Raw genomic sequence first — 12,615 nt, forward strand, 5'->3', positions numbered from 1 at the left:
TAAGCAGCGCCGGCTGGGATCTGGGGAGCAGGGGCGATGCACCAAGCCTTCTCCCCAAATCTGAAGGCGCCTGTCTCCTTGGAGCCCTTGTGCCATCGCCATGAGTGAGTTTAAAGTCTACTGACCCAGAAAGTTCGGCAAAACGTGCCTCGAATTGACCAAACTAATGCTTTTTGTTTTGAACTCTCCATATTCTGCACATTTTAGGTCCAAATACACACTGGCATTCTCCCCTTCTTTGTTTTATCTGTGTGTACCTGGTGGGTAGCCCAATGGGTCAGAGGGCTGGAGCTGGGCTGGAGCCGGGATCTCAAGCCAAGAAAGTGAGCAGTCAATGCTTTTCCTTTCCATTCTAAGCAACGATGGCAACAACGAACTCAAGGCCATCAGGTGGTGGCCAGCATTAGACTGATGCTTTGGATTGAAAATCAGAAAAATATAAATGTTGCCAGTCTCAGAAGCCCCTAGCTTGAGCCTCGGTGGTCACTTGTCGTCTGTGTCTTCCTTGATTCCAGATTTCTCTCTCTCTCTCTCTTTTTTTATCCGTTTGGTGGCCTTGTCATTTCAGCAAGGGCATCAGACCATTTCCTCGTCTGTGGCTCAGCTCTTGGTCAGATTTTAGAGAACACAGGAGGCCCTCTGCATTTATGGGTTCATGTTTTGCAATTTAAAATCTTTGTGGCTCTCTGGGCCAACCCACAATCTCTGCCCAAGTAACGGCTCTTGATTTTACAGGCCCTTGTGGGTTGCTGAGGCCCTGCCAGGCGAGGGAGGTACAAGGGATGGGATGTGGTGTCAGAATGCTAATGTTGCAACCTGCAAAGTTTCTCATTAGGTGCCAACATCCAGGCGTTAATTCTACATGCTTGTTCAAACCTGGGTCTGAACCACAGGGCCCTTGAAACGCAGTCTTTGCTTCTTCAGAAATTTAAATTGCATTCCCAGGATTCCAGCAGAGTCAAGAAAGCATTTCTTGTATTTCAGGAGCAGGGATGGGCTGTCACGGGGCCTGAGGTTGTGGGTGTTGGTTTTCAGTGCCCGAGAGAAGGATGTCTGGCACAAAGCCTCCTGAGTGTGTCGTCATGGACACACACATAGACTCCCAATGTTGGCAGGGACCTGGGAGGTCATCAAGTCCATCCCTCTCTCCCGCCACACCTTGCTTCAGACCCCTCTCCACTAAGCCCATCCCATGTTCATCCTACCAGTGATGGGGAACTCACTGCCTTTCAAGAGAGCCTCTTTCATTTTCGAAGAGCTAACAGCATGGTCCCTTCGTTTATATTCCTCAAATATATTGAGCGCATCCACACGCCGACCACACAGAGCTGAACAAGAAAGACCAAGTTGTTGCTCTAGTGGGGCTCATGGTGACTTGGGGGGACACCCAGAATATACAATAAATACTCAAGTGTGGAGAGTGGAAAGGATTCTGAAGGAGACAGAGTGATGACATAGAAAGTCGCCAAGGTTGGGGGAGCTGGTTACAGAAGGCGTCTTCCTTCCCCGTCTTGTGGATGGACACCAGGGGGACCGGTCACGGGAAGAATCACAGGAAGAATATTCCAGGAGGTAATGGAAAGAGTCCAGTGTGGCTGAGTGTGCTGGCTGGAGGAAGGGATGGGAGGGAGGGCAAGAAAGAAAGGCACAGGGTCCAGAGCTGAGTGTTGGGATACCCCAGTGAGTAAATGGGTTGCGGGAAGAAGTTAGCAGAAGGGACAGGGAAAGAGTGGCCAGTGATATGGGAGAGGTGCCTTGAGGTATTGTCGCGAAGCGGTGTCTCTGTTATACCCAAGTCTGTGCCCTCTTAGGTCCGCTCATTTCTGACAGCTTCCTTCCTGCCTGATGTGCTAGACTGGGGTTTGACCAGGTTGCCTGGTTTAAACTTCTGAAGGGTCCCTAGGCTGACTTCAAATATTCCGAGACCCCAGTTTTGTCTTCGAGACTCTCCCCTTGTCTGGGTGATGCTTCCTTCCTTCAGTGGCTTCGGAAGTCCCAGCCACGTCATGTTCTCCCTCTAGAGAGAGCGGGCATGAGCCTCTTCTTGCCCCGCCAGAAGCTGGGGCGGTGGTTTGGCTTTGCCAGGTCGATGAGCAGAGAAGGGGGGGACCCCATTACCTCGCCACACCATTCTCCCTCCTCCCTCCCTAGCTTCTGTGAATTCTAAACCTAAAGAAAGGCGGTAGGGTCATTTAATTCATTAGATTTCAAACACATTATTGAACCTCTCAGGATCCCCCGTGTGTTGTGGTGGAAAACCCAGTAGAGTAGACCTCAGGAGTCCTTGCTTTTTTTTTTTTTTTGCCCTGGGCCTGCCTCTAACAAACTGAGAACCTGGGGCAGGTGCTCTGGTTGTCTAGCAGAACAAGCATGGAGGTAAGGCCTGGATTTGGCACCTACCACATCATGTCCTGGGGCCTCTTCATATTCAGGATATAATTGTGACATGGTGGGGGAGTGTCCTGAGTTGGGGTGGCCTCTGAGCTGGGCCTTGGGAATTAGGTAGAATTTCAGTAGCTGTGCAGGGGAGAGTAGGGCATTGTGCTAGGGGAAGGGAAGGTGGGTTACTGTGCCTGGTGGGGTAGGGACTCCATTCTAGCTCTTAATCGCCATGACGCTTGGCCTTTTCGGAAACACTTCCAGGATTAAAAGGAGAGGGGGCTTTTGATTATTGTATGGAGATGGAGATTATATGGTGATTATTATATGGAGAATGCCTTTCAAACCCAAAGATCCTGAGAATAACGCAGGCATCCCCCTCCTCCCCTGTACTCTCTCGGATAATACAGCTCTTAAACAATGCCTTTCTGTCCTCGACTGCCATTTTTCCTGCCAAACCCAGTGGTTCCAAGAGGTCTGTTCTTAAAACAAAACAAAAAAGTTTTCTGATGAGTCAGTTTAAAAATACAAAAATTCGAAAGTTAAGAAGGCTTCTTCTTATATGGCAAGAATTCCCTTAGTCTTTAGTATTTCATTGCACATTGTAATTAACATCTAAGGAGGGACGATAATGGACTTGACCATGCAACCCAGTCCCTCTGTTTTCGTTTTTTTTAATCAGTTGAGCGGTCCCACAACAATTCTTTGAGAAACCCAGCCTAGCCTAACCCGATCCTCTAGTTACTAGAGTTTTCTAACCGGAAAATAAAGGAAACCTCCAGCAGCTTCCTATTTTCAGGTACCTTCCATCCTATATTATACATTATATTTCCTTCTCAAGCCCCAGGACTAGTTAGCAGAGTAAGACTGTAGGTTTCAAACCACACATATAAGTTAGACTCTGAAAGACTCCTTCCTGTGTCTACCACTGAGCCTTTTAATTAGGAGTGCGGTTTATTGATTCTGTCAGGTTTAGCTGAAACACCTTGACGTGAAGTTTCTTTCTGTGGGTTTTGCTCTGGTTAATATGCCCTCTACGAATATGTAGAAGATCTTCCTCCCATGTGGCCTTCCTCGGCTCTGTGAGCTCCGGGCCACGGTCTGTGGGCTGAGCGCCCACACGCAGCTTTCCCCCTCTGGTTTGCGTCCAGCCTGAGACCTGAACCTCCCTTCAGAGCTGTCAGCTTTGTCTGGATGGGGATGAAACTGAAGCCCCCAGGGCGGGGGACCCACGCTGGGCCCTGCACGTGCTTCAGCTGGTGGGCAAAGCGTAAGTGCCTTTTAAAGGCCACATTGTTGAGGATGGAGGCCTCTTGGTAAGTCAGCTATTCCTGGAATGACATTCCTACTCAGAAGTAAGGAAAATGGCAGTGTGTGATGGCAGGTGGGTGGGGCGGTTTGAGGGTGGGGAGCCAGGCCCTGTTGGTCCCGTGCTTTTTTAATTTTAATTTTTTTAAATTATGATTTTTTTTTTCGGTCGTCCCCTCCAGTGGTCTCTTTCTTCGAGGCTTTATTCTCTCCTGGCCTTCCCGATGTGTGCCGACTTTCCCGCACCTGTCCTTCCTCTCCTTTCCAAGAAAACCCGTTCTCTTGATTGAGTCAGAAAGCTTTTAGGAGTCACTCGGAGTCCCCGCGGGGCCGGGGATGGGAGGGGCAGGTGGCTCTGTGCTGGTAATGAAGGATGCGGAAGGCCTCGGATGATCTGGCACATTTCGAAGTAGCTTCATCCTCTCTGAGCCCGTAGCTCACTGGACTGCAGGCCTGGGCTAAGAATACAACTGCGGGGGCAGATGTCCTTCCTTCACTGCTTAGCTGCCACGGCAGCAGGAATCTGACCTTGAGGCGAGCTTTGATCATTGAGTAACTCAAGCTTGCCCTTATCTGCTGGGGGAGCGGGGTCTGCCTGCAGCCGCAGCCCATGTCAAAAAAGCTGTCAGCAGCCCCTGGACCTGGCACTCTCATTAGAACCGAGCCTGCAGAGAGTTTTAGGGCGTTTAATTCCTATGCTCTGCACCAAGGTTGGAGATTAAAACGTTGCCACGGGGAATTCCACAAATATTTACCCAGGCATCCACCTGGGGCCAGCCACTGAGTGGGGCCTGGAGGATGACCGTGGGTGCTCATTACTGGCTCAGCGAATGATCACAAACTTGCAATTGGAGAGAAAGTGTCTCCCTGCCCTGGGGCTTGGATAGGAGCTCAGATTTGCCCCTTGTAATATTGGTGTCGTGTTAGGTTTGCTCCGTATAAAACAGGTTTGTCATTGAGAGCTCCGTCCCTTACATCAGATGTCTCTCTACTGATTTTGTAAGTCAGGCGTTATTGGATGAGTGGGCCCCACCCGTTCATTTACATACCGACTAAGACCGATTTTGTGCTAAGATGCCAAGACCAAGGAAAGGCCACGGAGACCCTACCTTGACCTGCAAAGCCGAACATGGTCACAATCTGCCTCTTTCCAGATAATTTGCAAATACTTGCAAATGCTTTCGGAGCTCTGGTTGGTGCCCTAATCATGTGGCTTGCGCGAACGCTGTGGTCCCCACGTATCATTACCCGAGTGACCCAGACAAATCTACCCCGGAGAAACCGTACCCTGCAATAGTCCGTAAACGCTTATTTGCCCCGGTCCTCAACATCAGCTTTTTAAATGGGGTGATTCGTATCATCCTCCGACAGAGCTTTCCTATCAGCTTGTTTGATCATTGCGATAGCCCTACGAGATAGTTGGTATGTCACTGTCAGAGAAGAGAAATTCAAGGCTGAACACATGCCTAAGTGGCAAGTGAAGCCGGTGGTGAGCAGAAGTAGGTGGCAGAACCATCCCCTGGGCTGTGGTGAGTAGAGTGCCTGGCTGCCCAGCACTTAGGCTTGGCTCGAGTCCTCATATGGGATCAAACACCTGCCATGCCCCAAGCTCCTGGTCGAGTCCAATCCAGGTGAGGGATTCTGGCTCTGGAGCAATGTCCTCTGCACTTCAGAATCTCCTCAGGACCTCGTGGGCTTCCTTCTGAATAATTCAGCCAGCCTGTCGAAGCTGGGATGGAGTCTGCTCCCTCCAGGCTCCGTTCTTTATCTCCCCGCCCTTCCCATATGTAGCTTCTGATCTGATAGCGTTTGAGGGCAGAAGTCCCTTGACTACCGGCGAGTGGAACACCAGTCCCATCCAGATTCCAACTGTTCTTTGAGCTTTGGAATCCTTCTTGTGGGCTGCCCTGTCTGCTTTGCCTTGTGATCTTTTAAGTTAGTTTTAATTATTCAGATGTTATAGGAACATATTCTCCGTATTAAAAATAAATCTGATGATGCAGATATTGACCAAAGACCAAACTCTCCTCCATCTAGCTACAGCTCCTGAGGGGCAACCGTGGATATCAGTTGGCACGTCTTTGGCTCTTTTTCCAGTGAACACACACACGCATATTCATGCGTGTATTTGCACATTTGCATGTATTTATAAAGGTTTTTTTGGTGTGTATTTACATAATGACATCATGTTGTGTGGACACCTTAGTCTTTTCGTTGTCTTGGAGATCTTTCAGAGGTTGTTCATTTTCTAACTCGTGACTTTTTAACTGTTGCAAAAATATTCAGTTGTAGGGATTTACCCTAATTTATTTCCACTCATGGGAGTGATGGTATAGTGAGCAATCCTTATTCATTTCTCTTTGAGGATATGTTTAAGTATTTATCCACCATGTAGTGATTAAATTGTGGAGTCAAGTTATTGGCATTTAACAATTTAAAGATACTCTGCCAAATTGCCAGTCACAGAAGGATGATTATATTAATCATCCCTCTGAACGGTGTTCAGAGGGATCTCTCATACATGTACTCTGTTGACATTATCAACCTTTTTGATTTTTGCAAATTTGATAGATAAACATTGACATCACATTCCTTCTGGATTTCACTTGCATTTTCCTGGATACTAATGAGGTTGAGCACCATTAAAGATGTTTATTGGCTATTCCTATTTCTCGTTTGTGAATCATGTGTCTGTATGACTTTATAATTCTACACTGAGCTTTTTGATGCATCTGGAATTGAACTTTGTGGATGATGTGAGCTAGAGATCTTTTATTTTTTCGACAAATGGATAGCCATCCGCACTTGGTATCTGTTGTATTTTTTCTCTACTGATTTATATGTTTTGTTATATACTGAATTCACAGATATACTCCCAAAGTCTTAGCTCTGTGCCATTGTTTATTTTTCGTTCATGGCTAATACCACACTGTTTGAACTGCTAGAACTTTATAATATAAATACATGCTTTGCATATCTATATTTGGATATCTGGTAGGTGATGTTCTGACTCATTGTTTTTGTTTGTGTATTTTTGTCTTTTCTTCATGTGTTTGGTTCAAAAATTTTTTTGGCTATTGTTGTTTATTGTCTTTCAGATAAGTTTTTATTTTTTTATTTTACTTCTTTAAAGATTTTATTTATTTATTTGAGAGAGAGAGGGAGCACGAGCAGGGGGAGGAGCAGAGGGAGAGGGAGAAGCAGACTCCCTGCTGAGAAGGGAGCTCCGATGCAGGGCTCGATCCCAGGACCCCGGGGTCATGACCTGAGCCGAAGGCAAATGCTTAAGCGACTGAGCCATCCAGTGGCCCTCAGATAAGTTTTTAAAGCATTTGTCAAGTTCCGGTTGGGATATTATTTAGGATATCATCGAATTTGTACATTACTTTGGGGGAAAGCGGCATCTTTAAGACTTTGAGTATTTCTATCTGGAAACATAGTATGTTTCTATGTCTTTAGCACTTTTATGTGCTTTAATAAAATTTGTCTGCTTTATTGAGCCCCCCCCACCAAAGAACATGATTCTTTAATTAATCGTATTTTCGTCCTTTTTAAATTTTATTAACAATTGCTCTCATCAGTAATGAGTCAATTCATTTTGGATTCATTTAATTATTCCTTTTCTAACTTCTTAAGTGGAAAGTTTAGTTCATTCTTTGCCAATACTTGTATTTTTTAGTAAATGCTCTAAGGGCATACATTTTCCACTGAGAGTACGGCTTGGACCACCGCCCATAGATTTGACGTTGACTACTTTCTGAATCACAACCTCTGCTGAAGAAAGTTTTAGTTCTCATCTTGATTTCTTTGTCCAAATACTATTTTTAAATTTCCGATCTTATTTTGGCCAGTTTGTTTTTCATTCCTACTTTCTGTTCGCCTCGATTTATGCCTGTATCATTTTGCTTCCTTTGAAATTTATTGAGATTTACTTGTCGCCTAATACATAGTGTGTAAGACTGTTCCTTGTACGTTTGAAAATAATTCATGGTCTTTGTTATATGGACACAAATTTTCTGTATATCTACTAAATTGAAGTGGTTAATCCTGTTATCAATAATCTCTCTGCTACTGTATTTTTTTTTAGTTACTTGATTTGTTTATTCTGAGAGAGGTATGCTAAGACCTTTCACTATGATTGTGACTTTGTCAGTTTCTTCTCCCAATTATCTTTTACTTTATACTTTTTCTGGGCCATGTTATTTTATTTTATTTTTTATTTTTATTTTTTAAAGATTTTATTTATTTATTTGACAGAGAGAGAGACAGCGAGAGAGGGAACACAAGCAGGGGGCGTGGGAGAGGGAGAAGCAGGCTCCCCATGGAGCAGAGAGCCTGATGCGGGGCTCGATCCCAGGACCCTGAGATCATGACCTGAGCCGAAGGCAGACGCTTAATGACTGAGCCACCCAGGCGCCCCTGGGCCATGTTATTTTATAGGCATAAAGGTTTACGACTACCATTTCTTCATGGTCAACTGGGTCTTTCCTCACTATGAAAATCCCTCTTTGGCTCCTTTCATCTTTTCCAATTTAAATTCTGTGTTGTCTGATGCTATTATTACTATACTTACTTTCTTTTTTGTTAATATTTGCCTGCCACCTCTTCTTAAATTCTTTCAATTTTCGACTGTTGTTTGTTTTAGGTGTATCTCTTGTATCAGACTATCAGTGGGAATTATGTAATTCAAGGTGAAATTCTTCATCTTCTCACAAGTGACTTGAACCCATTTACATATATTGTGATCGATGATGTAGTTGGATTTACTATCTTCATGTATGTATTTTATTTATTGTACTTATGGTTGAAAACCTTCTTCAACGTTGTATTCCCAGAGCTTACCAGAGAGCCAGCCTCAAAACAGTTAAGTGTTCAGCAAATAAATGCCCATTGAATAAAAACTTCCTTGACCCCCTAATTCTCATCTGATTTGACACCTTATGGCAAACTAACTCCATTGTAATGGGGTTGGGACTCAAGTTCAAATTATTGGTAAAGAAAGTTTCAAGAAGGCTTTAGTTGCGTTTCTAAGTCTTAAGGGATTTTTCTTATTCCTGTAGATTTAGCATCAAAGATTTTGAGTTTTCTCTAAATGTGAGTCTGTTGTTAGTGGTAGGGGAGGTAAAGAGTAAGGTAAAGGTTTCAGAGTTGCAGGAGGAAATCCAGATTGTCTTCTGCCCCAGCCACTCTGCCCGGGAGGGTGTACCCGGAAGAACGTTTCCCAGCCAAAAAACTCAATCACTGTTTTCGTTCTGGATCTGGGTCTCATGTATCGTTATGTTCCCAGCCTCACCTACCAAAGCACCGGATAATTGGTTTACTTTTGAAAAAATAACATTACGGAAACATTAACTTTATTGCAGACTGCTCCCCTAGAGGAATTACTAGGGCTGGAGAAAGACAAACAGATTTAATTAGGAGGTATATAAAAAATGAAGTCAGGATGGCTCGATACCCGGGACATCATTTTCTTACCTTAATTGACAAAGACATTGAAAACATAAAAGGAGCAAATGTTCTGTCACAGTGGAAAGAATACTAGGCTGGAATCAAGAGCCTCCCAGAGTTGGCTGTGCCTGTTGGGCTCATCAGAACATCTCCGGAAGTCTCTTTCAGTACAAAGGAGCTGGATTAGCGGATCTCCGACATTTCTTCAGTTAACCCTGCCAGCGCCCTTAAAATTCTGCCGTGATCTCCTTGTGACTCAAATGACGTTCATCGTATTCAGTGATTGATTATGAGTCATGCAGATTTCATAGCTTGGAGGACTGTGTTAAGCATCGATGCGTTTCTCGAAGCTTTTGCACACTACCCAGTTACTGGGCTGAGAGGATAAAGCCCTGTGGCTTCTCCAGTTGCTTTGCCTTGTTTAGAGCAGCACCCACCCCAGTGATTCTTTGGCACTCGGAGGAAAGGACGCGGGTGACAGGTGGGCAAAGCCAAATGCAGCTCTCCTAGGGGGAACACCTTAGGTCCCCTCTGTAGTGCTGAGCCCACGCTGTGTCCTCTTCTCCCTTCCCTCCTGAGACGACATTCTTTTGCAGTAGACGGTGAACTACAGAATTCCCTTTTCTGCCCGCATTTCAGTTGGCAACTTGGGGATTTGATCCAAGCTGGGGGTTCAGCGAAGCTGCGGAAGTAGAATCCCAGCATCCCACCTGGCTATTTGACTGAGCACAGAGCGCTCTGTGCTGAGGCTCATGACTGGGGTTGAGACTGACCAAGATACAGCTTGGCCGAGCAAATGGATTTTCATAGCTCGCTCTTCTCCATCAGCATTTTCTTCCAATTTACTACAGAATTGGTTTTGGCATCAATACTGTTTGTTCTTCCCAGCCATCCTCACGATCCCTATCTCTCCTTGGGGGATGCTGATATTTTGAACAGTGGTTTTAAATTATTCTTGGAATACAGGGGTTCCAATAAGCAAGCCCTTGAAAGCCCTTTGAGGGCAAGAAGAGAGAAGGCAGTGGGCGGGGCTCAGACCCTCTTTAACACGTGTACTTATGTGGGAGTAACACATTTGGCAAAAAGCCTGGGAAGGAGTTCAATATATTTTAACTTGAGTTTAACTCTTAGGCGCGGTGTTTTTACAGCCCTTTCTTAAAAGGACCACAATTAAGTCCTTTTAAGGAAAGGACTAATTTAAGTAAATTATACAAGTGAGTTCTGCTTATAAAAGAGGGCTTCTGCCACCTGGAGGACTGTGGGTTTTAGGGGTCACGGTGCGCCGGGCGCCATGTTCCTCATGGCACAGGCCCTCACCCAGCCCTGGCGGGCTTTTCCTAACCTGGTGTCTCTCCCCTCCAGAATGGCTGCAGTCTGTCCAGGCCACCATGATCCTGTCCATCATCTTCAGTGTTCTGTCCCTGTTCCTGTTCTTCTGCCAGCTCTTCACCCTCACCAAAGGGGGCCGGTTTTACATCACTGGAGTTTTCCAAATCCTTGCCGGTAAGTTGGAGATGATATCCAGTTCCTGTGGAGACTGTGCCTGTCCAAGGCTGGGGAATGATCAGTCAGTAGAGGGACATAGTCCTGGAAGGACTGATGTTTGTGAGTCCGTACCTTGGATGGTTTTGGAAAGTGTGTGTGTGTGAGTGTGTGTGTGTACCTACACCTTAGAATTTGGGAACTCTCCACTACGCCATGGAACGAGATCCATAGGAAATAAGACTTAGGGGCTCTGGAAGGAAGGTCCCTAACCCAGCCAGACCTGTCACCAGGAATGAAGCTACAATCTGGACACATAATCAGAGGTGAATGCCAAGAGTATCAGTAGGACCAAGGCCAGTCTTGAGGGCGTATCACCGTACATTATGTTATGCCCCGAGGAGCTATCCCTGCTTTGGCATGGAAAGGGTCCCTGATGTGCTGCTGACCTTGTGTCTCCTCCCTCTAAACAGGATGAAGCCATGGTGAATTCTTACTCTCCTTTACTCCCCCTCCAGGGTTCCGGTGGGCTTTGATTTACCATTATCATCCTCAGGTGTCTTCATTTTGGCACCCCTGTGTAATATGCCATCATTTCCAAACATGGGGCCATGACAACACATGAGAGGTCTCCTTCAACTCCTCCAGCGGGGTTATCCATATGTACAATATGCAGAGTCCGAGAAGCTTCTATTATAGAGGGTGACATCTTCCAACTTTGTCTCTAGATTCTGAGCAATGTCTTCCTTCACTGACACTTATCCTTCTTCTGTCTGTTGACTACCAGTTGACTGAGTCAGCAAACACTAGAGAGAAGTAAGAGGCAGATGGGGTGGTGGCTCCTAGAGTCCATGTTAATAAGTCACAAACTCCATACATGCCATATGTACTGTGAGATGTTTTAGTATCTGGCTGAGTAGGCAAAGGACTATGCTATCTCTTGGTTGGTTGTCGGAATGTCCATGGTGCTGAATCACCACCCTGTGCTCAGGAGCATCATTGGAGGGTTGAGAACAGCCCACATGTCCTTGATGGATGGATGGATGGATGGATGTGGGGATATCATGGCTTACACGTAGCTGTATTATAAGGCACAGCCTGAGGTTGAATGTTGATGACCTTTTCTAGAAGCCAGAGAGTTACCCTTTCCCGGAAGAAGGAATTAGACTGGACACCTACTTCTCATTAAATCCTCAAACACAGCATTTCATTTCATTATGTACCATTTGAGGATTTCAAAACCAAATAGTGCTTTGCTCCTTGCATAGTTTTTTTATACCAAGCCAGGTTTGGTATACTGGAGTGTTGCCAGTTTTGTTAAATCACGAATTATGGAGTAAGGTATCATCCCTAGGTATGTTAGAAGCAGAGTTATCATTAGTCACTCCGCTTCCGGAAGTCATACGTAAAACTAGAATGTATTCTGGGATTTCTTTTTCGGCTCACCATTTACAGTTTGATATCAAGTCAAAGGATGATCATACCTGTTCCATCAATGGATGTGTCCTTGAGATAAAACAATCCAGACTTAGGAACCAGAACTTTCATCAAATGTTTATATTTGACCTGCCCCAGCGTGTTATTTTACTGATAGATAAACTGAGACCAGGAGAGTGTCATGAGTACCCAAGGTTGCCCAGCTCACGCAAGAACAACAGAATGCATTCTGCATGGACTCAATATTTAGTTAAGAACCTCCTGATCGTTAGAGATGCAGAATCCACCAAAATTGCCACAGAATCCAAAATCCAAGCCAGAAACTCTGCTTTTCCAACATGTATTTGCTAACCCGTCCTGTTTTGAATCTCCTCTGAACTCAATGCAAGCCCGTTAGAATTCTGCTATAAAAAAACCCTGCTAAATCTAAAAGCACGTGATTTGTTCTTCATTCTTCCTCTTTGCATGTAGCTTCTTATCTCTCATGGGATCCAGTTTTCAGTTTATCAGTTTGTCAGCCTGGCGGCCCCTATTTCAATAAGAAGTTGTCTTGAATTAGCC

General features: G+C 45.2%; 1 protein-coding gene across 2 annotated transcripts in view; it reads left to right on the plus strand.

Moving 5' to 3' along the window:
- Positions 1 to 12,615, plus strand: part of PMP22 (peripheral myelin protein 22) — a 30,541-nt gene that overhangs the window by 11,132 nt on the left and 6,794 nt on the right. For both annotated transcript variants that reach the window (XM_081805688.1, XM_006741413.3), the window contains exon 4: positions 10,498 to 10,638. In XM_081805688.1, the coding sequence (XP_081661814.1) occupies positions 10,498 to 10,638 (141 nt within the window). The remainder of the gene's footprint in view (positions 1 to 10,497; positions 10,639 to 12,615) is intronic.

Source organism: Leptonychotes weddellii, chromosome 15 (assembly GCF_054177405.1).
Source record: "Leptonychotes weddellii isolate Sample4059 chromosome 15, ASM5417740v2, whole genome shotgun sequence".
NCBI lineage: Eukaryota > Metazoa > Chordata > Mammalia > Carnivora > Phocidae > Leptonychotes > Leptonychotes weddellii.